Genomic DNA, 27,794 nt, shown 5'->3' with positions numbered 1-27,794 from the left:
TGCTGCAATCTCAATCCTATTGTTCTGGGACCAGTCAGACTGCTGCAATCTCAATCCTATTGTTCTAGGACCAATCAGACTGGTGCATTTTGGATCCTATTCAACTCAGTACATAACAGTGATTTATGGTAATATATACACAGGATGAACATAAGATGGGAGGGCTCACAGCATGAACACTGCAACAGATCTTGCTTCACTATTAGGTTTCTAAGGGGGCAATCCTATGACAAGATCCACTGGGACGAGCTGCTTAAGATGCAGTGGATCTTGGGCTCAGCCAGGCTCAGCTGCTGTTAACTCCCAAGCCCTACCGGTGTAACTTGCTCATCCCATCTCAGCTGTGGCTCAGCCAGATGAGCAGCAGCTGGCTGAGCTGAGGTCAGGGTAAGTCACCCTGCAGAGGAATTCCTGGGCTAGTCTATGCCAAAGAACCTGGGGCCATGAAGGATCAATACAGGGGGCCATTTGGTAATACAAGAGATCTGCCCTCTTCCCCTTGCCCCTGAGGTGTGAACAGAGAGTGGGGGGTTTGGAAGTTTGCCAGGGGAACTAACTGGGTGTGAGGTGACAGAAAGAGAGAGTGTTGAGCCAAGGTTTGCTGGGAAGAAGAAGGAAGAAGAAAGACTTGGGCCGGCTGGCTGGGAGAAATGCCCTGGACTCCAGGGCCGTACTGCTGTGGGGTCCAAGCCCCTCTTGAAATAACCATGCTGTATGATCAGGGCTACCTTCATGCAGCATTGAAGGTGTAAATAGGGCAATGGACCATGCTTCTTAAAGCCATGGAAGCCTCCGTCGTGTCTCGATTCTCCAAAGGACCACAGACCCTGGGTGAGTGCCTGGAACCCCCTTGGAATCTTTCTGCAGCTCGGCAGAGGGTGGGGGTGGCACCCAACTTTTGTAACACTTATGTTCTAACTCAGGCATCCCCAAACTTCGGCCCTCCAGATGTTTTGGACTACAATTCCCATCATCCCTGACCACTAGGGATCATGGGAGTTGTAGGCAAAAACATCTGGAGGGCCGCAGTTTGGGGATGCCTGTTCTTAACTCCATTTTTGGGAGGCAGTAGACCTCTGAATACCGTTGCAAGAGGGAAGAGCACTGATGTGCTGAGGTTCTGCTTGTGGGCTTCCTATGGGCATCTGGTTGACCACAGTTAAAACAGAGTTCTGGGCTAGATGGACCTTTGGTCTAATCCAGGAGGTCTCTTGCATTCATGAGGGCTATGTACGACAACCTCCGTATGCTGTATGCCTCTGACTACCAGTTGTTGGAGAGCAGAAGTGGAAACAGTGTTATAGCGCTCAGGTCAGGCATATGGTTGGGTCAGACTCATTGGGTCAGATCCAGCAAGGTTGTTCTTAAGTCCCTGGCAAATAGGGACAGTTGCCGCGTATGGTGCATGTATCGTTTCAATTCATTTCGCTTTGTGGAGTGTTCCCTCAGCCTTCTCTCTTCTCCCCTCTCCTTGGGAGTCCTCTGGGCAGCCACTGCTGCTGCGCCTGGTCTCTGAGCCACACACCTCCTGCCCCAAAGAGAGGTACCTCTTCACACTGCCCCAAATCAAATGGAGAAACAAGGACACACAAATTATAAAATTGTTATTATTATTATTATTATTATTATTTTTAAAATATCTGAACTCCTTTTCTCTCTTCCCAGCTGCTTCTGGGCATAGAATCATAGAGTTGGAAGAGACCACAAGGGCCATCCAGTCCAAACCCCTGCCAAGCAGGAAACACCATCAAAGCATTCCTGACAGATGGCTGTCAAGCCTCTGCTTAAAGACCTCCAAAGAAGGAGACTCCACCACACTCCTTGGCAGCAAATTCCACTGTCGAACAGCTCTTACTGTCAGGAAGTTCTTCCTAATGTTTAGGTGGAATCTTCTGTCTTGTAGTTTGAATCCATTGCCCCGTGTCCGCTTCTCTGGAGCACCAGAAAACAATCTTTCTCCCTCCTCTATATGACATCCTTTTATATATTTGAACATGGCTATCATATCACCCCTTAACCTTCTCTTCTCCAGGCTAAACATACCCAGCTCCCTAAGCCGTTCCTCATAATGCACCATTTCCAGGCCTTTGACCATTTTGGTTGCCCTTCTCTGGACACGTTCCAGCTTGTCAGTATCCTTCTTGAACTGTGGTGCCTAGAACTGGACACAGTATTCCAGGTGAGGTCTGACCAGAGCGGAATACAGTTGTACTATTACTTCCCTTGATCTAGATGCTATATTCCTATTGATTGTATTGGCTTTTTTAGCTGCTGCATCACACTGTTGACTCATGTCAAGTTTATGGTCTACCAAGACTCCTAGATCCTTTTCACATGTACTGCTCTCAAGCCAGGTGCCTTTCATTTTTTTTGCCCAAGTGTAGTACTTTACATTTCTCCCTGTTAAAATTCATCTTGTTTGCTTTGGCCCAGTTCTCCAATCTGTTAAGGGCAGGTCAAGACAGGTGGAAAAAGCCATTGCCTGATTGCCAGCAAAAAGTCTCTATCACCTCACCATGTCCTATATGATTGCTGAAAATGGGATAAAGATGAAAAATGGAGCTCAGTTTATTTTAGGAGGATGAGGAGGGGGAAGTGCTGGGGAGAGAGTAGCCTATATATATAATGAAAACTATGCTTGAGAACACCTGCTGTTCGTAGCCTAGATGAGGTCGTTGCTAGTGGCCCCAGCCTGGGATCCTTCAGCAAGAAATCACGCCAAAGAAAACCTCCTTTCTTTGACAAGCTTTCATGGATCGGGGAAGGGAAGCGATTGACACGATGCATCTCGGCTTCGGCAATTCTCTTGACAGCTCCAGATGATGTTCTTCTAACTAAGCCAGAGCAATGTGGGCTGGAAGGGACAACGGTAAGATACGTCTGTCCTTGGAAGTCTTCACGCGTGGAGCAATTACGGATGGCTTGCTGTCAAACGGGGGCCCATTTTTTTCTCGGCGGTATGTTTGCAGCCATGATTTTTAGCACAGCCATATTTCAGCAGGAACTCACCGACAGCGGCATTGCGTGAGCAAACAGCGTCCAGGGGGGTGCACGTGCACCGGGGAGCTGGCTGCGGCACCCCAGCCCTCACCGCCAACCTCGCTGGAGCAACCTCATGTCGGATCCAAGAAACGGCGCGCTGTGCCGCCTGTCCACCCACGCGGGGGGGGGGCAACATGGCAAGGCAGATGCCCCAATGCTGGGGCCCCCAGCACGGCCCGTCCTGGTGCTCCTTGTGGTGAGCGTTGGCAGGGCCGGCGCGTCCATTTAGGCCAACTAGGCAATTGCCTAGGGAGCCAAAATGGAGGGGGAGCTGGCCAGGCTTGGGCGGGATGGGCTAGCCAGCCCTGTCTCGTCCATTGGGGCTGGTGGCGCGGCGCGCCATGGCGCCAGCCCCCCTTGGGGCACCCCGCAAGCCCGCTGGCATACCGGGCGCCCCCTCCCCAACCCGCCCCCACGGTGGGCGCTCGCGCGCTGGCGGCACAGCTACTGCCGCCCATGCTACTCCCGGGCGGGCTGTGAGCTGGCCGCCCAGCCCCGTCTTCGAGCGCAGCGAGCAGGGGGAGCCGTGCGGCCCCGGCGGCGGCCTCCCCCCGCCCCCACGGGCGGGCGGGTGCTTGCGGGTGGGCGGCGGGACAGGCGAGCAGCAGCTACAGCGGAGAAACTGCTGCTTGCCTCTCCACCACTCCCACCTCCCACTAAAGCAGGCTTTGGCGGGGGGGGGAGCTCCAGAAGGTGGTTCGCCTAGGGCGCAACTAGCCCTAGTGTCGGTCCTGAGTGTTGGTGCCTCTGATGCCAGGAAAGTAGTGCGGGGCTTTGCTGGGCTGGGGGCGCCTGCGTAGGGGTGCCTGCTTCACACCCCCTCAAAAAACTGTCCCTGAGGCCATGGCCCCTCTGGCACTAGAACTCAGTTCCACCACCTCTCAGGTGGGCGCCATTGCCATTATAAGAGAACAAGGGAGACATTCACAGAGAGTTTGGGCACCTCTTTTTCTAGAAAAACAGCACTGGCTATATATTAAAACCAAACTCCTATCCCAGTTTACAAGGTTGTTGTGGTGAACTTTGTATGCTGAGTTTTTCTGGAGATAAAGCAGGCTATAGATGTAAAAAAGAGGTGTTTCTTTTTTGGGGGGGGAATTAAGTATGTTGGGTGTGGGAGTGATCAGGCACAGGGCTGGATATATCAACCTTCCTCCTAAAATAATGAAATTAAGCAAGTAAAAAGCAATACAACAACAAAAACAACAACAACAACAATTTATTATTTATACTCCGCCCATCTGGCCAGGTTTCCCCAGCCACTCTGGGCAGCTTCCAACACAGACTAAAAGTACATTAAAACACCAGTCACTAAAAACTTCCCAAAACAGGGAAGCAATAGAGTTCAATCCCTTTCCCAGATGTAGTCCAGATGTTTCGGACTACGTCGCCGATCAGCACCAGCCAGCGCTTGCTTGCCTTATCTGATATTTCACAACCAAATTCTTGATAAGACTCAGCACACCAGACCAGGTTTTGTCGCAGCAGGCAGAAGCTGGTTGACTGATTAATTCTCCAATTCAAAGTAAATTAATTACCTAAGCGCATTAATCAGTGCTCCAGCTCTAACACCAGTGAAGCTAAACCTTCTATAAAAGTAGCAGAACTGCAGAATATAGAGGGTTTTTTTGGTGGTGGGGATGGGGAAGGATAGCTTTGTTGCTCCTCTGTCTTTGGAGTATCAAGGTTTGTTTTCTTAAGATCCTCTAATTAAGTCTATTTTGGATACTATCCTGAAGACAAAGCTAATATGCAAAGCTAATTAACCTTGGCTGCCATCCAGGATTATTAATAATCCACTTGTATGTAGGGTCCTGAGCCTGTTCTACACAGCAGATAATTTCTTGATGCCCATCTGGCCAGAGAACTGAGTTGTTGTTGTTTTTTAATCCTGGCACAAATTCCCACCCCAGGCTGTTCCAAATGCTTGGGCAGGTGAAGGTATAGGTGTCTATCTTGCATCTGGTTTGCATCTGAGAGAAATAAAATGGATCCCAGTTGGACTCAGTGGGAAACAATACTGTGCCGTTGGCTCATGGGGATTCAGATATGTAGGAAATCTAGGCATCATTTAAAGGCCACATTCACACCATACATTTTAAACACTGTGATACCACATTAAACAGTCATGGCTTCCCCCCTCAAATATTCTGGGAGTTGTAGTTACTAGGAGACCAGGGAATGAACATGGGAACATGCTCTACCCCTGAGCTATAACTTTCCCCATAAATCAGAGGTTTTCAACCTTTTTGAGTCCACAGCTCCATTGACCAACTGCATTCTTTCTGCGGCACCCCCGTGGGGCCCAGGAACCCCGTTACGTCACCCCTTGCCTGCAGAGCTGGTAGCCTCTCACTCTTTTTCGAAGTGTTCCCTCAGCCTTCTCTCTTCTCCCCTCTCCTTGGGAGTCCTCTGGGCAGCCACTGCTGCTGCCCCTGGTCTCTGTGCCACACACCTCCTGCCCCAAAGAGAGGTGCCTCTTCACACTGCCCCATAGGGGCCTGGGAAGAGGATGCCCCCAGCCTTAGCGGCCTGACAGAAACTGGCCAAAGCTGAACGTGAGGCCAGCACCTTACCTTGGGAGGCAGCAGGGGCAGAAGCGGGTACTGCCAGGCCTGCATGGCGGAAAGGCTCCCCTTCAGCACCGGGCACTCAACTCCCAGGCCGGCTTTGCACACATCAAGCACAATAAAGGCCAGTGCAGATGCAGAACCTGCCTGCCTGCTTGGCTGCCTGCCTGGCCTCCCACCATCCATTCCCAACAGAAAGGGCTGGCGGATTTGCTGGCTGGGATCCTTCGCCCACTTGCTTACTCCAAGGCCACCCCAGGTCCGGGTAACCAGCACCCCCTGGCCAGCCCCAGGGTCACCATTCACGGAGCTTGAAGCCAGGGCTGCTGCAACAAACAGCTGCACAAGCCTTCGGGAGGCAGAGACGCAAGAGGGCATCAGAAGAGGGAGGGAAGGAAAGAGGGACAGAGGCCAGTGTTGCCCGCGACACTCCTGACCCTCATTCAAGGCACCCCAGGGTGCCACTGGTTGAAAACCAGTGCCATAAACAAAAGTATAGGAGCATTGGAAGCTGCCTTACACTGAATTGGACCATTGGTCCATCTAGCTCCATATTGTCTACACTGACTGGCAGTGGCTTTCCCTGTTTGGAGGCAGTAGTCTCTCCTAGCCCTACCTGGAGATGCTGGGGACTGAATCGGAGACCTTCTTCATGCAAAGCAAGTGATCTTCCACTAAGCTGTGGCCTTTTCTGCTGTGCCCAGGTATGCACTTTGCTCAGGGAGCCCTCAAATCTGCAGCTATCTCCTTGGATGCTAACCTTATTTCCCCGGGCCACTGCTTAACGGTCACAACCGAGTCTTACTCTCCACTCCGTCGCCTGCAGTGGCACCAACCAATTTCAGGGCAAAATGGTTCCTTGGGATGCTCCTCCGACAAGTCCCGAATGTTGACGTGTCTGACTTGGTACATTTCACCTTGCTATTCCTTTTCTGACGGACATTAACATTCTGCAGCTGCAGCGCCTCTAGTCAATAGTCACGGGGCCAGTTCTTTCCTTTCCTTGCTTCTGCAGGGCATCCTTACCTTGACGTCATCCCAGCTCAGTTTGTGTTTTACTTAACCAGCTCCAAAATAAACAAGCCTCCTGCAAAACTGTACCACCTATGCTGCAAAGCAGAAGTAGGAATAGTGACAAAGTCCTTTGGAATCTTTGTTTTTCAATTACGTTTTCAACGTTTTTCAATGTTTTTATCAAATACAGTCAAGACAAAATTTTGTCTTTTCTGTTATTTTTGCCAACTTCCCACCCTTTCCCCCACGGAGTTGTTTCTCTGCTTCTGCTGCACCCTATCTTCTGTCTATCAAATCATAACCACAATACTATAATCCAATGACTTCTGTTGCTCAAATCCTGCTCACGAGTTCATCATACTGCATTTCTTTAAATACTCCCCCCAAAAGGCATCCATTCTTTCTTAAAACACTCATCATTAGATTCTCTTAATTTTGCCCGTTCTGCATGGTCCATTTCTTACTGATCCATTGTGGTGTAGTGCTGAACAGCGGTGGACTCGTAATCTGGTGAACCGGGTTTGCTTCCCCGCTCCTCCACATGCAGCTGCTGGGTGACCTTGGGCTAGTCACACTTCTTTGAAGTCTCTCAGCCCTACTCACTTCACAGAGTGTTTGTTGTAGGGGAGGAAGGGAAAGGAGAATGCTAGCCACTTTGAGACTCCTTCGGGTAGTGAAAAGCAGGATATCAAATCCAAACTCTTCTTCTTCTTCTTCTTTTGTTGGAAAAAGTCCACTGGACTCTATTGTGATGTAGTATTTAAACAATGGGTGGGGAACCTCCATTCTCTCGGCATTTGTCCTCCTGGAATGAGGTTCCTCAGTGATGAGCAACCTTTGCCCCTCAAGATGATGCTGGATTCCCAACTCCTATCAGTCCCAGCCAGCGTGGCTATTGGACAATGATGGTGGGAGTTGTACAGCAATACAGGTTGCGACAGGTGACAATTTTTTTTTTGCCCCCGGGTACCAATTTACCTTGCTACGCCCCTGGACAGCAAACACCTGAGATGGTCTGCTTTAACCTACCACTGCTTGGTGATAAAATTTCACGACATAATTTATTACCCTCTGGGGTCTGTCCCCCCCCCCAGTATCTATATACATATTACAGTCAGACAATAAAGGGGTCTTGCATGTGTCACGTTTAAAAAAAGACATATTACAAATCATTTCAAATGAGTTAGACTGATGTTTGCCCATCGCCTGTGCAAATATTTGATACCCTTAATATTTGAAGTCATTCCTTTTTTTTAATACAAAGGATCTTATGAAAGGTTTATTAGATTAGAAAAGCGTAAGCTCTGCGATTCACTCTTTTTTTCTACCTTAATTGTGTTTTTAATTTTTTTGCTATTCTACCATCTGATTGGGAATGGTTATTAACGGATAAACTAACCAAACTCGCACGCAAAGGAGAGAAGGTAGATTGCTTGGTTGAGAGATTGACTTGTTTTGTTGATTATTGGAATGAATGATGTGGAAATGCAAGGCTTGATTGGCAGGGTGGAAGGCAGGAAAGCCAACTGTGGACGAAGAGCCCCTAACTCTAGTTTTGACTTGATCCTTCTACAAGGGCAACACTGAGACTAAGGAGGGCCTGAGGGCTGAGAGCCAGGGCTACCCCCTAGACTGGCTATCGGTAAGAAGGCAGACTGAGGTCAGTAGGGCGGTGCCTCGTTTGCCCTAGCTGAGCAACCACCAGGGCTGATTATGTAAAATATACAACTTCTAATTCCCTTAGGACTGCATGCATCCAAAATTGGCAGTGGTTAGGAAATCAGGGGTATGGGAGGTGAAAGGAAATATTGTCTTGTTTTGTAATATACTTGCAAGGAGTCTCTTTCCAGCGAAAATGTTTATTCTCAGTATCATTCAGTAGTGATTAGCTTTGCATTATTCATATATTCATGCAATATTCATGATTAATACAATATTTTAAAAGGGAAATGGTTCTTTAAAAAGTCTCGGCATCCTAGAACAGTAAATTATGTGTCAGCACCTCTCTGCTGAAAAGGAGCCAGAAATGCATTCCCAAATACAACAGGTGCAGATCTGTTCGTGGGTTTTCGGTAAACAACCCATAACCTCTCTATCTGGCATATCAAATGCCGCCAGGTATTTTAATAAAAAGATTATATTATTTCTCGTTCACCAACAGACATTCAGGAGTTTTACGAAGTGACGCTGCTAAACTCCCAGAAAAGTTGCCAGGAGAAAATAGAAGAAGCAAACCAAGTTGCTGAGAAATGGGAGAAGAAGACACAGTCTCTGGCAACGGACGACGAAAGCCAGCCCCAAACCCGAGAGGTACAGTGCTTTAATTAATGGCTCGATCGCACACAGCACCAGTAAACAGAAAATAATTGTGGTCCAGGACTTGGAAACACGTGTGACACTGAGCAGTGATACAGTTGTGGGCAGCAGTAAGGTTTGGACCTGTATGGATGCGCCGGCAGAGCTTCCTGCTGCTGCAAGAGCACAGCCCCAACCTCATGTCATGGCTGGACACAGGAGAATGGTGGGAGGCATCAGGTGGGGAACCCCCAAGGGAAGAAGGCTCAGAGCCCAGGGAGTGGTGGTGGGACAACGATGAGTGGTCAGAGGGAGAAGAAGACTGGGAGGAAACGGTGTCTGAAGCTGAAGGGGTAACAGGTCTTAGTGAGCAGGGAGAGTCTATGGCAGAAAGAAGTCCGGAATCAGAAGTGGAAGCAGGCCAAGAGGCAGAGAAGAGTCATGGGTGTCTCCTGCTCTTGCTGCGACAAGCTCTACTCCTTCCTGGTCTCCCAGGATCAGAAGAGGTATGAAGAGGGAGGAGCACAGACAGCTAGTCTCAGATTGCTTGGGAGGGACACAGGGAGGAAGAGATTTAGGTAGCTGTGGGAAGACCTTCAGCGTCTACCAAGAGGAGTTGCTGTGCCCATTAGGCCTGGAACTCTTGAGCTAACCTGGTTCCTTCTCAGAAAGAGTTCACTAAAGCCATGTGATTTATTACTGACACCAGCTCCTTATACCTTCTTCTTCTTTGGCGATTGATTGTCTTCCATAAACATGTTTTTAACAATGAGTCCATAAGTGACTGTGGAGGCCAATTCTGGATCCACACGTCCTTCCACAGTGGGGACATTGGTTTCCGGGCGGGAGTTGATCATGGTGTGGATTTGCCAAGCGTGCCTTCCTCTTAGCACGTTTCTCCCTTGCATCCTGAGTTCGAGTGTCTTCAAAGCCCATGGCACCTTTGGTAAAGGCTGTTCTCCAATTGGAGTGCTCACAGGCAAGTGTTTCCCAATTGTTGGTGTTTATACTACATTTTTAAAGATTTGCCTTGAGAGAGTCTTTAAACCTCTTTTGTTGACCGCCAGCATTATACTTTCCATTTTTAAGTTCAGGATGGAGTAGTTGCTTTGGAAGATGATAATCAGGCATCCGCACAACATGACCAGTCCAACGAAGTTGATGTTTAAGAATCATTGCTCCTTACACCTCACCGCCTCCCTACCCAACTCCTGCCCTGCACTAGTAAGCTGCTGTTGCCAGGGAGAAGATTGCTGCACACCCAAAGCAGCTCAATGGGTGGATGGGGCAGAACTGCTTTGTTAGCATCCCAGCAGTGGGGTTGCTGTTGCTTCCTGGGAGAGAGGCGGGGAAGGTTGGGTTTGCAGGGACATAGATACGCTGACAGGAGTGCTGCTGAGGAGGCTCAACTGGCCAGTTAAATATTCAGCATTTGTATGGGCTTCTCCGGTGTCCTCAAGCACTTCATATGAGCCATTGTAATAATCCTTACAACGAACGCCTAGGAAGCCACTGCAGATCTGCAGCTAGGGAGTCATGTATTCCTGGTAGCCTCCTGTGCGCAAGAGCTGGGTTGTTGCATTCTGCACCATCTGCACCACTAAGCAAGCAACAAAGTCAGTCACATGGGAGTCACTTAGCACCGAGGCTGCAAAGGCATGAGTGATATGGTTGCTCCCTCGGTGTTCACACTTTGACAATAGCCGGCCCCAGCTGCTCCAGTGTGCATCATTTGAGGAGATCCCTCCTAGATACCAGAGGTTTAGGAACAGCCTGCGCCTGACAGTGACACCTCTTTTTATTACTTATTTTATTTTAGCTATTTCATAAAATGTATACAGTGCACCGCTTGACCTCAAACCCATTCACAAAACGACATCAGGAAAAATGCACAACCGTACTCTGAAACATACAAAAGTCAAAATACTAAAACAGATTAAAGTTACTTCAACCTTCTAAGCATCTGAGTAGTAGGCTTGTCTAAACAAGGATGTTTTTAGCAGGCACCGAAAAGGGTACAGCGAAGTGGGCCTGTGAGCAGATGCGTGCCATACAACACACAGCATACAACACACACCTGAAGCCCATGATTTCCCCCGAAAGAATCCTGGGAACTGTAGTTGCCCCCCAGAACTAAAGTTCCCAGCACCCTTCATAAACCACAGTTGCCAGAATTCCTTGGAGGAAGTCATGTGCTTTGGTTGTGCTTTAAATGTGTGGTGTGGATCTGCCCCGTGTACTTTTTGTATATATTCGTGCAGCCTGCCCTTGGACTCTTTCTCTGTGGGTGCCTTCTGGAACCTTCTAGAGCTGAGTGGAATGGTCCATTAGGGCAAACGGAGCACCGCCTCACCAACCTCAGTGTGCCCTCTGCCTGTGGCAGCTTCTACTTCCATTAGTCCCAATGTTGCCCTTGTTAAACTGAGGAGGAAGATAAAACTAGAATTAGTTGGCTGTCGTTGGCTCTGGCTCCAACTACTTTTGGGGCTCACTGTCTTCTACCAACGGGCACCAACCGCCATTGCTAGAGCCCCAGTCCCTTCCTAGTGTGCTTTGACTCTTTGTCATACAAGTACCTTCACATTCAGTTTTCCTCAGGCCGTCGAAAAAGCAGCAGCTTCTAGAACCTTCTCTGAGGTAATTGCATCAGCAAGCTTTATTATTATTATTATTATTATTATTATTATTATTATTATTAATTCTCAAACCATAGGCAAGGGATGTGTTTGTTTTACTTCTTTTCTATTTGTTCCCTCTTTCATGAGGGTTTATTTATATATATTTCATTTGCTCTCCCCTTCCACACAATCCCCTTCCTAGCCCACAGTTACTCTGTGGTGGAAATATTCTTACAGTTTTCAGTCTAATTTCCATTCTATTCCTCTCACAGAGCTACAATTTCCACCGTGGTTTTAACAATTAACCCCTCTTCCCAGGGAACTCTGGGAACTGTAGTTCTGCATGGAAAATAGGGGGCCACCTAACAACACACAACACCCTTGACAAACTACAGTTCCCAGCATTGTTTGGGGGAAGCCATGGTATAAACTGGTATGAGACTGCCTTGGACTGGGCAGCTCTTCAAATAGAGGGGTGTCCTCTGTAAAGTATGATACCCGGCCACCCTATTCCCCTCAGAGATTTTTAAATACATCTGTCTGACACACAATTCTACGGTAATGGTTTTGTAATGTAAGGCAACCACATTCGTAATCTCCTTTCTTTGGTACCAATAAAAAAAATCCAGAGGTTGTTGGTTGTTGTTCTACCAGAAACTGTAATTCCTCAGAAAACCAAACTTCCCTCAGTCAGAGTGAGAGGGCACAGCTTTCCTTACAAATTAATGTTTTAGCTTTTCGGAAACAAGGCTTCTCATCTTTTTCTGGTTAGAAAGTAAGAAAAATAGAAAACAATCTTGTTTGGCACTAGAAGCAATAACTTTTTCCCCCAGCGTAACTGGGCTCCTATTCAGGTGTGCACACTTTTAATAAAAGGCTCCACTTGGTTCCACTTTTAACCTCTACTTTCATTAGCCCAGGCTCTGAAGCTCCGCATTTTCAGTCAGTAATGTTCTCGCCCTTTTATTCAGGGAGAAAATTGAGGTGAAAGAAAGAAACTCACTGCTGTCAGTCTTCAGTATGAGGCTGCAAACTGCAGGCCTGACTGGCGCTTGTATCACAACACGAATAGACTATTAATTCTCTAGCAGGGCTTGTTTGCAGGAGTTGCTTATGGAAGGGCTTTTTTTGGTACCCTGTTGAAGGAGAATCTGTGGCGGGAATTGTTAACCATTTTGCTTGGCTAAGGGCATATTACCTACGCCGGTGAGCTGAAGTGGCTTAGCAGTGATCCCTGCACTGCTGAGAAATGTATGAACGGCCATTCAAGGAAAGATTACAACATCTGGGGCTTTTTAGTTTAGCAAAAAAGTAAGTGGAGGGGCATGATAGAGCTATATAAAATTATGCATGGTGTGAGAAAAGTGCATAGAGTTATTTCTTTCTTTCTCTCATAATACTAGGGTCATGTAATGAAGCTGTATGTTGGAAGATTCAAGATAGATAAAACCATAGAATCATGGAATCGTAGAGTTGGAAGGGACCCCAAGAGCCATCTAGCCTTTGTTGTTGTTGTTGTTCAGTCGTTCAGTCGTGTCCGACTCTTCGTGACCCCATGGACCAGAGCACGCCAGGCACCCCTATCCTCCACTGCCTCCCGCAGTTTGGCCAAACTCATGCCAGTCGCTTCGAGAACACTGTCCAACCATCTCATCCTCTGTCGTCCCCTTCTCCTTGTGCCCTCCATCTTTCCCAACATCAGGGTCTTTTCCAGGGAGTCTTCTCTTCTCATGAGGTGGCCAAAGTACTGGAGCCTCAACTTCAGGATCTGCCCTTCCAGTGAGCACTCAGGGCTGATTTCTTTAAGGATGGATAAGTTTGATCTTCTCTTCTTGCAGTCCACGGGACTCTCAAGAGTCTCCTCCAGCACCATAATTCAAAAGCATCAATTCTTCGGCGATCAGTCTTTATGGTCCAGCTCTCACTTCTATACATTACTACTGGGAAAACCATAGCTTTAACTATACGGACCTTTGTCGGCAAGGTGATGTCTCTGCTTTTTAAGATGCTGTCTAGGATCTAGCCTAGGGTTGTGCAAAGTTGTTGAGCTTTTATTTTTCAGGTGGGGGCCAAAGTAGTTGAGCTTTTTATTTTTATTTTCGACCAAAGTTGTTGAGCTCTTTTTCTACACTTCTGATATGGGTTGTCAGACATTTCAGCGATTTTCGCCCAGATGCTGCTTCCGAGGGCCGACTCCAAGCTATGTCCAGGAAAATTTGGACGAATGGCAGCCTTAATCCTACTACAATCCCCTGCAATGCAGGAATCTCAGCTAAAACATTCATGGCAAATGGCCATGCAAACTCTGCTTAAAAACCTTCAAGGAAGGAGAGTCCACAACCTTTTGATGGAGACTGTTCCACAGTCAAACAGCTCTTATTGTCAGAAAACTTTTCCTGATGTTTAGTTGGATCTCCTTTCTTGTAACTTGAAGCCATTGGTTTGAGTCCTATCCTCCAGATCAGGAGAAAACAAACTTGCTCCATCTTCCATGTGACAGCCCTTGAGGTATTTGAAGATGGCTATCATTGCTTGGGACACGGGTGACGCTGTGGGTTAAACCACAGAGCCTAGGGCTTGCTGATCAGAAGGTCAGCGGTTTGAATCCCCACGACGGGGTGAGCTCCCATTGCTCAGTCCCAGCTCCTGCCCACCTAGCAGTTCGAAAGCACAGCAAAGTGCAAGTAGATAAATAGGTACCGCTCTGGCGGGAAGGTAAATGGTGTTTCTGTATGCTGCTCTGGTTCGCCAGAAGCAGCTTTGTCATACTGGTCACATGACCCGGAAGCTGTACGCCGGCTCCCTCAGCCAATAAAGCGAGATGAGCGGCGCAACCCCAGAGTCGGACACGACTGGACCTAATGGTCAGGGGTCCCTTTACCTTTACCTTTTATCATAGCTTAGTCTCCTCTTTTCCAGGCTTAGCATACTTAGCTCCTTCAACCACTCATCATAAGGCTTGGTTTCAATACCTTTTATCATCTTGTTTGCCCTCTGCTGCACACATTCTAGCTTGTCAACACACACACACACGCGCGCGCACACACACACACACACACACACACACACACACACACACACATCCTTCCAGGAGCACCTTAGAGAACAACTAAGTTTGTTCTTGGTATGAGCTTTCGTGTGCATGCACACTTCTTCAGATACACTGAAATGGAAGTCACCAGACCCTTATATATAGTGAGAGTGGGGAGGGGTATTACTCAGAAGGGTGGTGGGAATGGGTGATTGGCTGATGGGTGTGCAAAACCTGTTTATGACTGTTAACGACTGCAATTAGTCCTAAAGGAAAAAGCAAGGGGTGAGATGGCTAAAGATAGCTTTGTCGTGTATAATGAGATAGGAATCCAATGTCTTTGTTCAGACCAGGTCTCTCCGTGGTTTTGAGTTTTGTAATGAATTGCAATTCAGCAATTTCTTGTCAACATCCTTCTTAAATTGTGGTCCCCAGAATTGGTAACAGTATTCCAGGTGTGGTCTGACCAAGGCAGAATAGAGTGGCACTATGACTTCCCTTGATTTGGGCACTAGACTTTGGTTGATGCAGAAGTATAAATGAAGTATTTCTTCACACAGCTCATAGTTAAACCAGTGGCAGACTTATGGTCTGTGAGGGCCTGTGACTGTGAGCAGCCCTTTGGGGAACCCCCTATTTGTTGACATACGGTAAATAAATGTGACCATGTCAAAATTAGGGGTGTATGAGAAGATGATGACAATGGTATTTCTGCCTTTGCTCTGTTCTCTCCCCGCTTCACCAAACAACTTGGAAATAATCCCTGCTGTGGGCCAGGCAGGAGGAAAAGGTCATGATAATAACATTTTATCTGAAATGCACCCCCCCCCTGAAAAAAAAAATCCCATTGGGAACTATCAGGGAAAAACACTGTGATGATAATAATGATGATAATGGCTCTGCAATGCTCAGCCCCCCAACCACTTGGGGACAATCCAGGAAAAGGTTATTATAATGATGACGCCTCTGTGCTGGGCTCCCTGCCCCTCATCCCCTCCCCCTAATAATAATAATAATAATAATAATAATAATAATAATAATAATTTATTTGTACCCCGCCCATCTGGCTGGGTCTCCCCAGCCACTCTGGGCGGCTTCCACCAAACATTAAAATACATTTAAAATATCACAGTTTAAAAACTTCCCTAAATAACACAGCAACTTGGGAACAATCAGGAAAAAATGTGATGATAATGATCATGATACCTTAGCACTGGGCTTGCCCCTGCTAGACAACAACTTGGGGGGGGGAGGAAAAATGAGGTGATATGATGCCTCTGCACTGGGCTGCCCCCCCACACCACCTCTGGAACAATACCTGCTGTATGGCATGCAGCAGATACAAGAGAGGGTTACCATATCCTCCTCTCACCGCCATATTCAACTGAGCCCTCTCTCAAGTAGCTGCCTGCTGCACATTCCGGCAGGCAGCAAAACAAACTCAGCAGCAAAGAGACAATTCCCGCGTTTCTTCCTCCCCTCACCTGCATTTTCAAAAAGTCCCTCTGGCAGCTACCTGCCACATAGCTGGCAGCCAGAAAAACACTTGAAGGGTGATTTCAATCTCAAGACACATTTTTAAAAAGCCTATCGACTGCTGGTGAGTGGCCTTTCTGAACCCCTCGGGTCCTCGCCCGGTTTCTGACCTGCCCAACAACTGGTCCGATATCTGCTTTCGAACCTAAAGGTTCTATATAGCCACTGTGGCTAAAAGCCACAGATAGCAGGTCCATTGCCCAGTGGTTTGCCCAATTTCAGTGGTTGTCTGCTGTTTAGGACAGCGCTCAGGAAAAGCAGACGCATTGCAGCACATTAAATGCACCCTTCTCTCGCCTCTTGACTTGGGATTGCCTGCCCATCCTCCATACCCAGTTATTACAAACATTGTAATTACTTCTTTGTCCTCAGCTCAACTGCCTGCTTGTTAAAAGGTTGCAGTAATAAAAACCCTCATTTAAGAATTCTTCCTCCTTGAGTAGTAATCAAACCTCTCATCTATTTCGCATCAGCAGCTTGCCTTGAGAACCTGAAGCTATTTAAGACCCGTCTATGTAGATTTAGAGGAGTCCAATCAATCCTGCCATTGCAGAGCCAGTGGGGAAAAAAATAGCCAAGCCAAGCCGAGCAAAAAAGGTGGTTGGTCTGAGTGGTTGTTCCTGTTCTCAGCGGAAACATAGTCAGGTCTCATCTGCACTTCATTTGGGACCACAAGTTCCAGGCAAAGGTCTGGGATTTCTAGGTCCAAGTGGTTTTGCTTTTCCCTGGGAAAACTTGCCATTTATTGCTGAATCAGATGGCAATCAGGTTTACCAAGGTTTGCTCTTTGTTCTGATTCAATGATAAATAGTGGGTTTCCCCAGGGATGAGCCCTTATTCATAGTGTTACTGTTACTTATCTGTTGTTGTTGTTGTTCAGTCGTTCAGTCGTGTCCGACTCTTCGTGACCCCATGGGACCAGAGCACGCCAGGCACGCCTATCTTTCACTGCCTCCCTCAGTTTGGCGAAACTCATGCTAGTTGCTTCGAGAACACTGTCCAACCATCTCGTCCTCTGTCGTCCCCTTCTCCTTGTGCCCTCCATCTTTCCCAACATCAGGGTCTTTTCTAGGGAGTCATCTCTTCTCATGAGATGGCCAAAGTACTAGAGCCTCAACTTCAGGATCTGTCCTTCCAGTGAGCACTTGGGGCTGATTTCTTTAAGGATGGATAAGTTTGATCTTCTTCTTCCCCTTCTATTTGCCAGGAGGTGATGGGACCAGTGGCCATGATCATAGTTTTTTTGATGTTGAGCTTCAGACCATATTTTGCACTGTCCTCTTTCACCCTCATTAAAAGGTTCTTTAATTCCTCCTCACTTTCTGCCATCAAGGTTGTGTCATCAGCATATCTGAGGTAGGTTGTTGATATTTCTTCTGGCAATCTTAATTCTGGCTTGGGATTCATCCAGTCCAGCCTTTCGCATGATGAATTCTGCATATAAGGTAAATAAGCAGGGAGACAATATACAGCTTTGTCGTATTCCCTTCCCAATTTTGAACCAATCAGTTGTTCCATATCCAGTTCTAACTGTAGCTTCTTGTCCCACATAGAGATTTCTCAGGAGATCTGTTAGCATAACTTATTTCATAACAATGCCGAGCATTTGTATTTATAGCTATCCAATGCATTTTGTGCATTATCTTGCCACCCCTTCAGCAACCTTACAAGGCGAGTCAGTTTTGCCATCTGTCTATTGCCGAGTGGGAACTGTGATATATATTAACAGCTTGCCTAAGACCAACAAGGGAGTTCATGACTCAGGCGACATTTGCGCCAGGAGTTTCCTGAGTCACAGCTCAGCCCTTTAGGCTGAAAGCCCACAGCACATGGGCTTTCTGAGGTTTCCTCCTTCCATTAGGTTGCGTTTTGAGCTTACCGCATGAAATATTGCTCTGCCCACTTTCTCCTTTTGCCCTGCCTATCATTTGCAAGTGGCCCCTAGAAAGTTGTCCAGAATGGAATGTGGACCTCGGTCTGGAAAAAAAGGTTCCCTTCCTTTGTTTTGTGAGATGGCCAGTTCTGGCTGTGGGAAGATCCAGCAGAGCTCTTCATATCTTCTGCTGTTGTTGCAGTATTCAACCCCCCCCCCCCCTTTCTGAGCGTTAAGATCCATAAAGCACTGGATAAAATAATAAGAATTTGTGTTCTGCAAATGTGTGTCCCAGCAGGTTCCTGACAGGAAGACAGTGTGCTACCAGGGGGTGGGAGGAGAGATATCTGTGGTTTGTTCACTGCTACTAATAAAATCCATACTTTAAACAGCTTGCAAAAACAAACATATGCTTAAGCTGGCTTTCTCATTAAAAATGACTTCTCTTGGAGCTATTGTTTAAAATGTATTTGTAAGCTCAACAGGACTTGGCACCTCACTCGCACAAGTTTTTCCCCCCTTTAAAAAAGCCTCAGAGTCATTTGTCTCACTTACACATCTTTCACCTCTTATTATTTACCAAATCTAAGCCGCTGTGCATGAGAATTTGCTGCCCTCCAAGTCTCAAGGACGGAGTTATCTTGCGAGTTTGGGTGGATAAAGAGTGCGTTTCGTTAGTTAGCGCCAGCCTGTCATGATTTCATTTGCTAAAAATGCCTTGAAATGAGTATATTCCACTTGTTTATTTTTTTAAATACACAGCCACCTATCGACCCCAGAGGGGGATCAGGATGGTTCACAGCAGGAAGGGGAAGAATCAGGCTCCCACTCAGCCAATCGGAGAGATTTGGTTGGTCTGAAATGGCTGAGGGTCTGCCCACTAAAGGAACAAAGGTTCAAAGAAGGGGCAGCAAACCCATCTCAGCCCAAGGGCCACATACTCCTTCTGGGTGTGTGTGTGACATACAAGACGTGGGTGGGGCCAGTGGCAAAAGTGGGGAGAGCCACAAATGCAAATGTTACCTTTGTACATTACTTTAGTTTCTGCACTTACTCTCCATCCACATAAGCAAGAGGCATCATCAGAGTTCAAGGGTACATTCCAGCCAGGCAAAAACACGCCAGGAGAGTGAAAGTTGGCCAAAATGTGAGAGGCAGTGAAGGATAAGCGTGCCTGGTGTGCTCTGGTCCATGGGGTCACGAAGAGCCGGACACGACTGAACGACTCAACAACAACAACAGAGTGAAAGAAAGGTCTGGTGAGGGGTGTGGCTCAGGAGGGTATGTGGCAGAGTCCCCAGGGCCAGATAGGGAGCCCTCGAGGGCCACATCTGCCCCACCTCCAGACCTGAGGCCCTGCCATGTCCAATTTTAAGGAACGGAAACCTAGCAGGCATAAGAAGCAGATGCTCCTGTTGTATTGCTGCTAACATTAGTATTACCGGCTAAGCGCTGCAAGACTTTGGTTTAACTTGCTCGTTTCATATTCTGTTTGTTTATTTGCTTTATTGCTCCCTATCTTCAAGAGGTTCCGGAGGCAGCTTACAAAAGAGTTAAAATTGCAATAAAGCAAATGCAGATAGAAACATTCAATACGAGGTAATGCAATAATGCCATCTGACGCTGAGATAGGATAATGAAATCTGATTGCACATATTAAGGGTGCAATTCTCCAATTTCAGGTTCGAATGCCAGTTGTTCTTGCCTTGGTGACAGAATATTTTGATGAAATATTGTATGCACTTGCAGCATATGATTCTGTGTTTCAAGCGTGAACCCTAGCTTCACCACCCCTCACCTGTATACAAACGGTCAAGGAAATATGCCATACCTCCCTTGAAAGGTGATACACACACCAGAACATAAAAATTAGTGTGTGTGCAGTATGGAGGTCCCCCCCCTTAAAAAGATCTTTATTATACTTTAATTAACCAAAAAAAACCTAAACAAATACAATACAACACATTACATTACATACATTACATAAAATACATACCTTACATACCTACTTGACCCACCTATACACCATATATACTTGACTTCCAACTCTTCTTCTTGTGCTTCATTTTCAAACTTAACTCTGTACGCATTTCATGACTGTATTACTGTCTTTCTTTTATTTTTATCTAACCAGATTATACCACATCTTTTCTCTATTTTCAAGATTTACTCTATTTCTGCCAGGAGATTTACACTATCCATATAGTTTTTGAGATATTCTTTAAAGACTGACCATTCATTGTTAACTTTTTGAACCGAATTTCCTCTTATTCTCCCAGTAAGTTCTGTGAGATGTTGGTATTCGATCATTTTGGTTAACCAGTCAGATTTAGTGGGGATCTTATTGCTTTTCCAACTTTCGGCTATCAAAATTATTCCACTGTGGTGGCATACATAAGTAAGGGTCTGTATATTTTCTTAATTTCTGATGCCGAGCAGGAAATGTTTCAGGTTTTTTAATGAATGAGAGTTTAAACGCCCCCCCCCCCCAGTTCATTATAGGTGGTGCCCCAAAAGTCTTTTAACTTCTTGCACTCCCACCACATATGTGTACAGTATGGAGGTCTCGCCTTGATTCCATACCTGTTTTCAGACGGATTAGGAAAAATGTAAAACCACAGTGCAACATTTATTACATTTATATACGTTTCTTGCAAGAAGTTCAGGGAGGTTTACTGTACTTGTACATAGTTCTCCCGATCCTTTTTTTTTATCTTCACAACAACCTTGTGAGACTGAGAGAAAGTGAATGGTCCAAGGCCACCCACTCAGCTGAGTAGAAATTTGATTCTGGGTCTCAGTTTGACACCACACCCACACTGCATCCTGAGAAATCACAGTCAAATTGTGTCTTTCGGTTTCTCATTTTGCTTTCTTAGCAATTTTAAGTTACAGGTAGGTAGCCGTGTTGGTCTGCCATAGTCAAAACAAAACAAAATAAAAAATTCCTTCCAGTAGCACCGAAGAGACCAACTAAGTTAGTTCTTGGTATGAGCTTTCGTGTGCGTGCTGTGTATCTGAAGAAGTGTGCATGCACACGAAAGCTCATACCAAGAACTAACTTAGTTGGTCTCTAGGGTGCTACTGGAAGGATTTTTTTATTTTGTTTTGTTTTTACAATTTTAAGTTTGGTTTGCCACATTTCAGCATTATTGTGCAGAACTTTTTCAGAGTCCACATAAAAGTCCATTTCACTGCATGCACATTTTTGACTGCATCCCCCCCCCATACACATTTTTGGTTTGCAAGCACTTTCCCCTAACATGATGGTTTCGGGATGTTATTTTCATTTTTGGGCCTGCACCCATAATATAATGCATTTTTGGAGCAGTTTTTTTGAGTTGGAGTGTGGCGTTGCTGTATTTGAAAGGATAGTTGCATTTTGATCTCAGGAAATGGCACATTGTTTCAGGAAGTGGAAATTTGATAGGTTTGGAACTGAATTCCCCCTTGCATTTTGTTATAACTCCCCCATGGGGCCAGCTGGTGAAGGGCAGGTAATAAATTTTATAATCATTATCATACAGGCAAGTCACATCATGTGCAGGTGTTCGGTTCCTAGGGTTGTGCCTAGGGTTGAGCCAATATTATCCCTCATGTCTCTGTTGCCTCCCCTTCATTCCTCCACATGCGAACAAGCGGAGGAAGGGAGAAGGAGAGAGGTGGACACAGAGAGAGAGAGAGAGAGAGAGAGAGAGAGAGGCAGAAAAAAAGGCTGGAATGGATCTCGAATAGAGCTGTAGCCAAGTACAGTATGTGAAATTGAATTTGTGTGTGTAAAATACACATGTGATTATAATGATAATCTCGATTGCCAACTACACTCTCTTCTGTGGCACGTTGGGAGAAGTCGAGAAGACAAATACATGAGACAACCTATCAGCTCAGGCCACCAACAAGCAAACATCGTCACTTCCCTCAGGAGAATGGGAATGGTGGCGGTGGCCGGGGCTGCTGAGGGGGAAAAACTGGGTAGCTGGATGCCACCGCCCCCACTCACCAGGCAGGAAATGCCCATCTCAAATCTGCTTAGTGATACGATTGGCCTTGCTTGGAATTATTTTTAAAGTTTTCGGCATTATTTACTATTGAACTAAGGAGTTTGTTACCGGTGATCGCCACCGACTTGGGGTGGCTTCAGCAGAAGCTTAGGCAAATTCATGGAGGATTAAAGCTACCGTTGGCCACTAGCCATAATGGCTGTATTCTGCTTCCAGTAACAGAGGTGGTGTGCCTCTGAATACCAGCCACTGGGGATAGTAATGAAGAATGAGAGTACATAATAAAGTTATAAAGCAGGATATCCAATAATGCATATAATCTGTTACGACCTCAAAGAAATGCCCTAAACAAACCTGATCAGACTTAACAAAATATCTACAAGGTCTAAAAATAATAATAATATGTCAACGGTCATGTAAAGTACACTATGAAATTGCAAGACTGCAATTTTTATGGCATTAATATAAGCCCGTATTAAAAACTGTAATGATCACCGCCTAATTAAATCCACACCTCTTGCAAACTTTATCTTTTGTAATATCTCTAAATTACCTGCTCCATTTTGCTGATATCCACAGTTCTTACGGATAATGAAATATTTAATTTGAGAGTAAACAATCTGAAAAAGCTATTTCTCTAAACAAGGATATAAACAGGTCATCTTTTTTATTTTATTTTTAAAAGGCTGCTGTAACTGATTTAAATAGTTCATAACAGGAGAGTATATTTGCTAATTGGTATATGAGGTTCTTTAATTATTTAAACGATTTTATAATTTTTAATTGGCTGTAAGCATTCCAGGGTGGTTTTTTTTTAAAACAAGCAAGCAAGCAAGCAAGCAAGCAAACAAACACGGGGGTTGGGTGGAAGGGCACGGTATGCATTTTCTCAATGAATGTACGTTAATTTTGGAATCAACCAAACCTGGAGCAGGAAGCTATCTCATGCTTATTTAAAACCCACTCTTCATCGTGTCAGTCTCAGGATAGTGGGGAGGTAGCACAGAATTTTAATTGAAGCTGCAAATTCCATTGAAAAGCAAAAAGTCCATCAGATTCAGTGTTATCTACACCAGGCTTCCCCCAACCTGGTGCCTCCTGGATGTTTTTGGCTACATCTTCTATCAGCCCAGCCCCAGATCTGCATTGGCTCTTCAGCATTTCAAAGCTGGACATGCTTGGAATTAAACTTGGAACCTTTTGCATGCAAAGTACAGCCTCCCCTCAATAGGCAATTTCACCAAGGAGACAACTTCAATACGGCACCGTCCGTGCGTCGCTATGTGCTCTTCTTTATCTCTGCTCCCATAATCGCTGGATCTAATCTAATCCCTGCAGCTATAGCTTCCATTTCTCAAATAAATGGCAATAGAGAGAAAGAACAGCCCTGCTGAATACCACAGTAAAGGTGATAATATTTAGAAGAAGTTCCATTCACTGCCACTTTAGATGTATCGCATTTTAACACAACCATAGAAGTATTTCAAAGGAAGCACTTGGGAATCCGACTGCAGGTTATGTTTATGAGCAGTGAAACAACTACAGTGAGCTGTTTCTGCGATACGTTTGGTGATATGCATCAGTCTCGAGAAACAATGGGGGAACGTGCCTTTGTGGGTGGGGTCAAGCTGTTGGAAGGATACAGCGCCAGCTGTGGCTGTAGAGACCGATATGTGAGAGACATGTTTTGTTGCACCTGGGGCAGATGAATTTCACAGGATCTGAGCTATAACTATCTGGACCTTAATGACTGGAACTGGCAAAATGATCAGTCTAGTGGCCAATACCTTAGTAATTTAGTACCCACGCTTATAGGATAAAACTGGAGCCAAATTAGTCAGGTTCCAGATTCCCTTGCTCACTAGCATTAGGATGAGTACTAGGACCAAAATTCTACAGTTTATCTGAGCTGTAAATGCTCAAGGATGCTCAGTTTGGAATATAGTGCGCATTATGAGCTGGGGGGAAAATAAACCATATCCCTAACCAAGCAATTGCACCCATCTGTGGTGTTGAGGTGGCTTCTATTGTTCATCACACACTCTCCTTTCACCCCCCCCCAGGACCCAACGTTTCGTTACAATAGCTAAGCCTATGGTGCCACATGGGTATACAGTACCCACGAGCGCCATGTGCCGCCCTCCATTGCAGACTAAAACCCCCATAAGCCACAGCCAGTATGGTCAATGATCAAGGAACGTGGATGTTGTCCAAACCATCTAGAAGACACCAAATGGACCACCCCTGATCTACCATGAAGCTAGCAGACACAAAGTAAGTTATGAAATAGCAACAGGATTGCTGGCTACACAGGAGGATAGAGGTGGAAGCAGGGAGGGAAATGATGTGATGAAAAATGACAAGAGGAAAAGAAGTTGTTATGGCAATTGGCATATGTAGGCCATGATTTATGTACCCAGGCTCAAAAAGCATGATCTAACCAAGAAACACAAACATTGTCTTTGCTAATTAGAGTATTGCCCCAATAGCATCCAGTCTAAAATCATTAGTCATACTCACTATTTCTAATTACTCCCCCCCCCACCCAATCATTTTCTTTCCAGTTACTTAGGCTTTGCTAAGGGCTTTGCTTTATTACATTTGTACTGATAGAGGCTGGGTACTATTTACCCTCTTGCAAATCTGGACTAACCCCCAGTGGCGTAGGAAGCCGCTCGGGCACCCAGATCGGCAAACACGACCTGCACCCAGGGGCGGGGTGTTGCTATGTAGTGCGCATGCGCAGCGTCGCTATGTACGAGGCATGCACCGTACATAGCAACGCCGCATATGTGCGCTACATACCGGGTTGCCGGCGGCGGCACTCCAGCGCTGTACGGATGGTGTCAGGATCCTCTGCTCGCGGCTGCAGCTGCGAATGGAGAATCCTCTGCATGTGGCAGAGTCCCTTCGGTGCTGGAGCGGCGGCGGCGGCAAACCGCATGCCTTGTCACCCCTAGAGACGTGGCACTGGGAGTGCCCTGCCCCCACCGCCCCCTGCTGCTATGCCACTGCTAACCCCCACGGGGGCAGCCTATAAAGGCAGGATGATGTTTCAGGCTATGATCCTTTACACTTGATTTGCCCTCCTGTCTTAAATGCAACTTAGTTTCTGCGGGATGCTGTTGCCAAAGAACACCCATTAAGCCATAGCTGAGCCGAGCCTTTGTTTTTCCTCCAGACTTTGAGGGGTTTGTTTAATGATACCTGTTTTGCTTAGGAGGAACAGATCTTAAGATGTACCTTCTTGGATGCCATTATTTTTTCACTCTGATACACCCTCGTCCATTATCTTCATTCCTGTAAACCCACCACCCTTTGCCTGATGTGCTGAAAGGCCTTTTGGGTTGGTGGAATCAAAACTTTTCACAGCGTAACTTGGGAGTTATGGAGGGAACGGCGATGGCCATCAAGGTGCAGTTTCTGTAATTGAAAGGTTATCACATGTGTGAGATGAAGTCTCTGGGCTGAAACTAGACAGCCAAGCTACAGGGAACCAGGCAGAGGGCCTTCTCGGTAGTGGCACCTGCCCTGTGGAATACCCTCCCACCAGATGTCAAAGAGAACAACAACTACCAGACTTTTAGAAAACATCTGAAAGCAGCCCTGTTTAAGGAAGCTTTTAATGTCTGATGAATTATTGTATTTTAATATTGTGTTGGAAGCTGCCCAGAGTGGCTGAAGAAGAAGAAGAAGAGTTTGGATTTGATATCCCGCTTTTTACTACCCAAAGGAGTCTCAAAGCGGCTAATATTCTCCTTTCCCTCCCTCCCCCACAACAAACACTCTGTGAGGTGAGTGGGGCTGAGAGACTTCAGAAAAGTGTGACTAGCCCAAGGTCACCCAGCAGCTGCATGTGGAGGAGCGGAGACACGAACCCGGTTCCCCAAATTACAAGTCTACCACTCTTAACCACTACACCACACTGGGGAGGCCCAGCCAGATGGGCGGGGTATAAATAAATCATCATCATCATCATCATCATCATCATCATCATCATTTTATTACTTATATCCCACCCATCTGACTGGGTTTCCCCAGCCGCTCTGGGCGGTTACAAACAGAGGACTGAAAACAGAACAAAACTTCAAACATTACAAACTTCCCAAAACAGGGCTGACATCAGATGTCTTGTAAAAGTCAGATAGTTGTTTATTTCCTTGACATCTGATGGGAGGGCGTTCCACAGGGCGGGTGCCACTACTGAGAAGGCCCTCTGCCTGGTTCCCTGTCACCTCACTTCTCACAGTATACTTCATCTGGAGACAGGACACACTGTAGCTTAGCAGTAATGCACACGCTTGGCAATCTGAAGGTCCCAGGTTTCTCCTCCAGCAACTTATTTAAAAGGAGGCAGAGACTTGTGTTCTGCTGCCCCAGAGGGCAGGACTTGATTTAATGGACTAATAATAATAATAATAATAATAATAATAATAATTTTATTATTTGCACCCAGCCCACTTGACTGGGTTGCCCCAGCAACTCTAGGCAGCTTCCAACATACTGTATTTTTCCTTGTATAAGACTATATCCCCCCCCCCCATTTTTTAAAGTTTAAAATTAGGGGGGTCATCTTATACACGGAACGTTGCAATTAATTATTTCTTAATTTTGGGCTCAAAAAAATAGGAGTCGTCTTATACATGGGGGCGTCTTATACATGGAAAAATACGGTATATAAGAGCATAATAAAACATTAAACTTTTCTTTTAAAAAAACTTCCCTATACAGGGCTGCCTTCAGGCGTCTTCTAAAGGTTGTATAGTTACTTGTCTCCTTGACTCGGTGGGGAGCATAACTCCATACACTCCAACATTTCTCAGATGAGAATAGGGACGAAAAGCGGGACATTCCGGGATCAAATCAGAAACTGGGATGGCTTCTGTAAATCCGGGAACTGTCCCTGGAAAACAGGGACACTTGTGGGGTCTGAACGAAAAGAAACACCCACCTATAAATATATTTAATCTGAAACTGCAGGCACACTAAGTAAAAGTTATATCAAAATAAAAACATTCTTTCCAGTAGCACCTTAGAGACCAACTAAGTTTGTTATTGGTATGAGCTTTCGCGTGCATGCACACTTCTTCAGATACACTTCTTCAGATTTCATGTGAATGCACACGAAAGCTCATACCAATAACAAACTTAGTTGGTCTCTAAGGTGCTACTGGAAGAATTTTTGTTGTTGTTGTTTCGACTATGGCAGACCAACACGGGTACCTACCTGTAACTAAAAGTTATGCGTTCTTTAAACTTTAAATGAAGAGTGTCCTGCGTGGTTTTCTAGGAGGGAAGAGAGAACTAAAAGGTCAAAAGACCTAGGGCTGTCTGCAAATGGGAACTGCAGTCTAATTCCCACAGAAAAGAGTGTGGCTGAGGGAGGGAAAAGAGAGAGATTAATGTTTCTGAATATTTCTTTCTCTGGAACCCGCACACTCACCTCTGTCCACACCAAGCCAGAATTTGTCACTTACAGAAAGTGAATTATGCTTAAACCAAGCATATTTTTCTTCCCATTGATCATTCCCAGCCTGTAACCTTATGCACAGGCGAGTGACTCACTGTTTTTCTTGCATTCACATCTTCCCCAGTGCTCTGTGTTCATCCCAGGAGGCCATGTGGTCGCTGTTACATCTGCTTAATTAATTAATTTACATTAATATTCTGTGAAATTAGCGACTTGGGCGCATGTGGTTATGTATTTTGCACTTTCCCCCTGTAGCTCTTTAAATGCTTTAATGATTGGAGCAGCATTTATTTCCCAAGCAGTTAATTTGATAAAAGTCAATATCTCCCAGCATCGTGTGCTGC

General features: G+C 46.0%; 1 protein-coding gene across 8 annotated transcripts in view; it reads left to right on the top strand.

Annotated features, from left to right (window-relative positions):
• The window catches only part of DLG2 (discs large MAGUK scaffold protein 2), an 834,734-nt gene that overhangs the window by 88,066 nt on the left and 718,874 nt on the right, over nt 1–27,794 (top strand). For all 8 annotated transcript variants that reach the window (XM_033146043.1, XM_033146049.1, XM_033146050.1 and 5 more), the window contains one exon: nt 8,788–8,936. In XM_033146043.1, the coding sequence (XP_033001934.1) occupies nt 8,788–8,936 (149 nt within the window). The remainder of the gene's footprint in view (nt 1–8,787; nt 8,937–27,794) is intronic.

Source organism: Lacerta agilis, chromosome 4 (assembly GCF_009819535.1).
Source record: "Lacerta agilis isolate rLacAgi1 chromosome 4, rLacAgi1.pri, whole genome shotgun sequence".
Lineage (NCBI taxonomy): Eukaryota > Metazoa > Chordata > Lepidosauria > Squamata > Lacertidae > Lacerta > Lacerta agilis.
The sequence above is the reverse complement of the archived record's forward strand: the minus strand, read 5'-3'. Positions and strand labels throughout refer to the sequence as shown.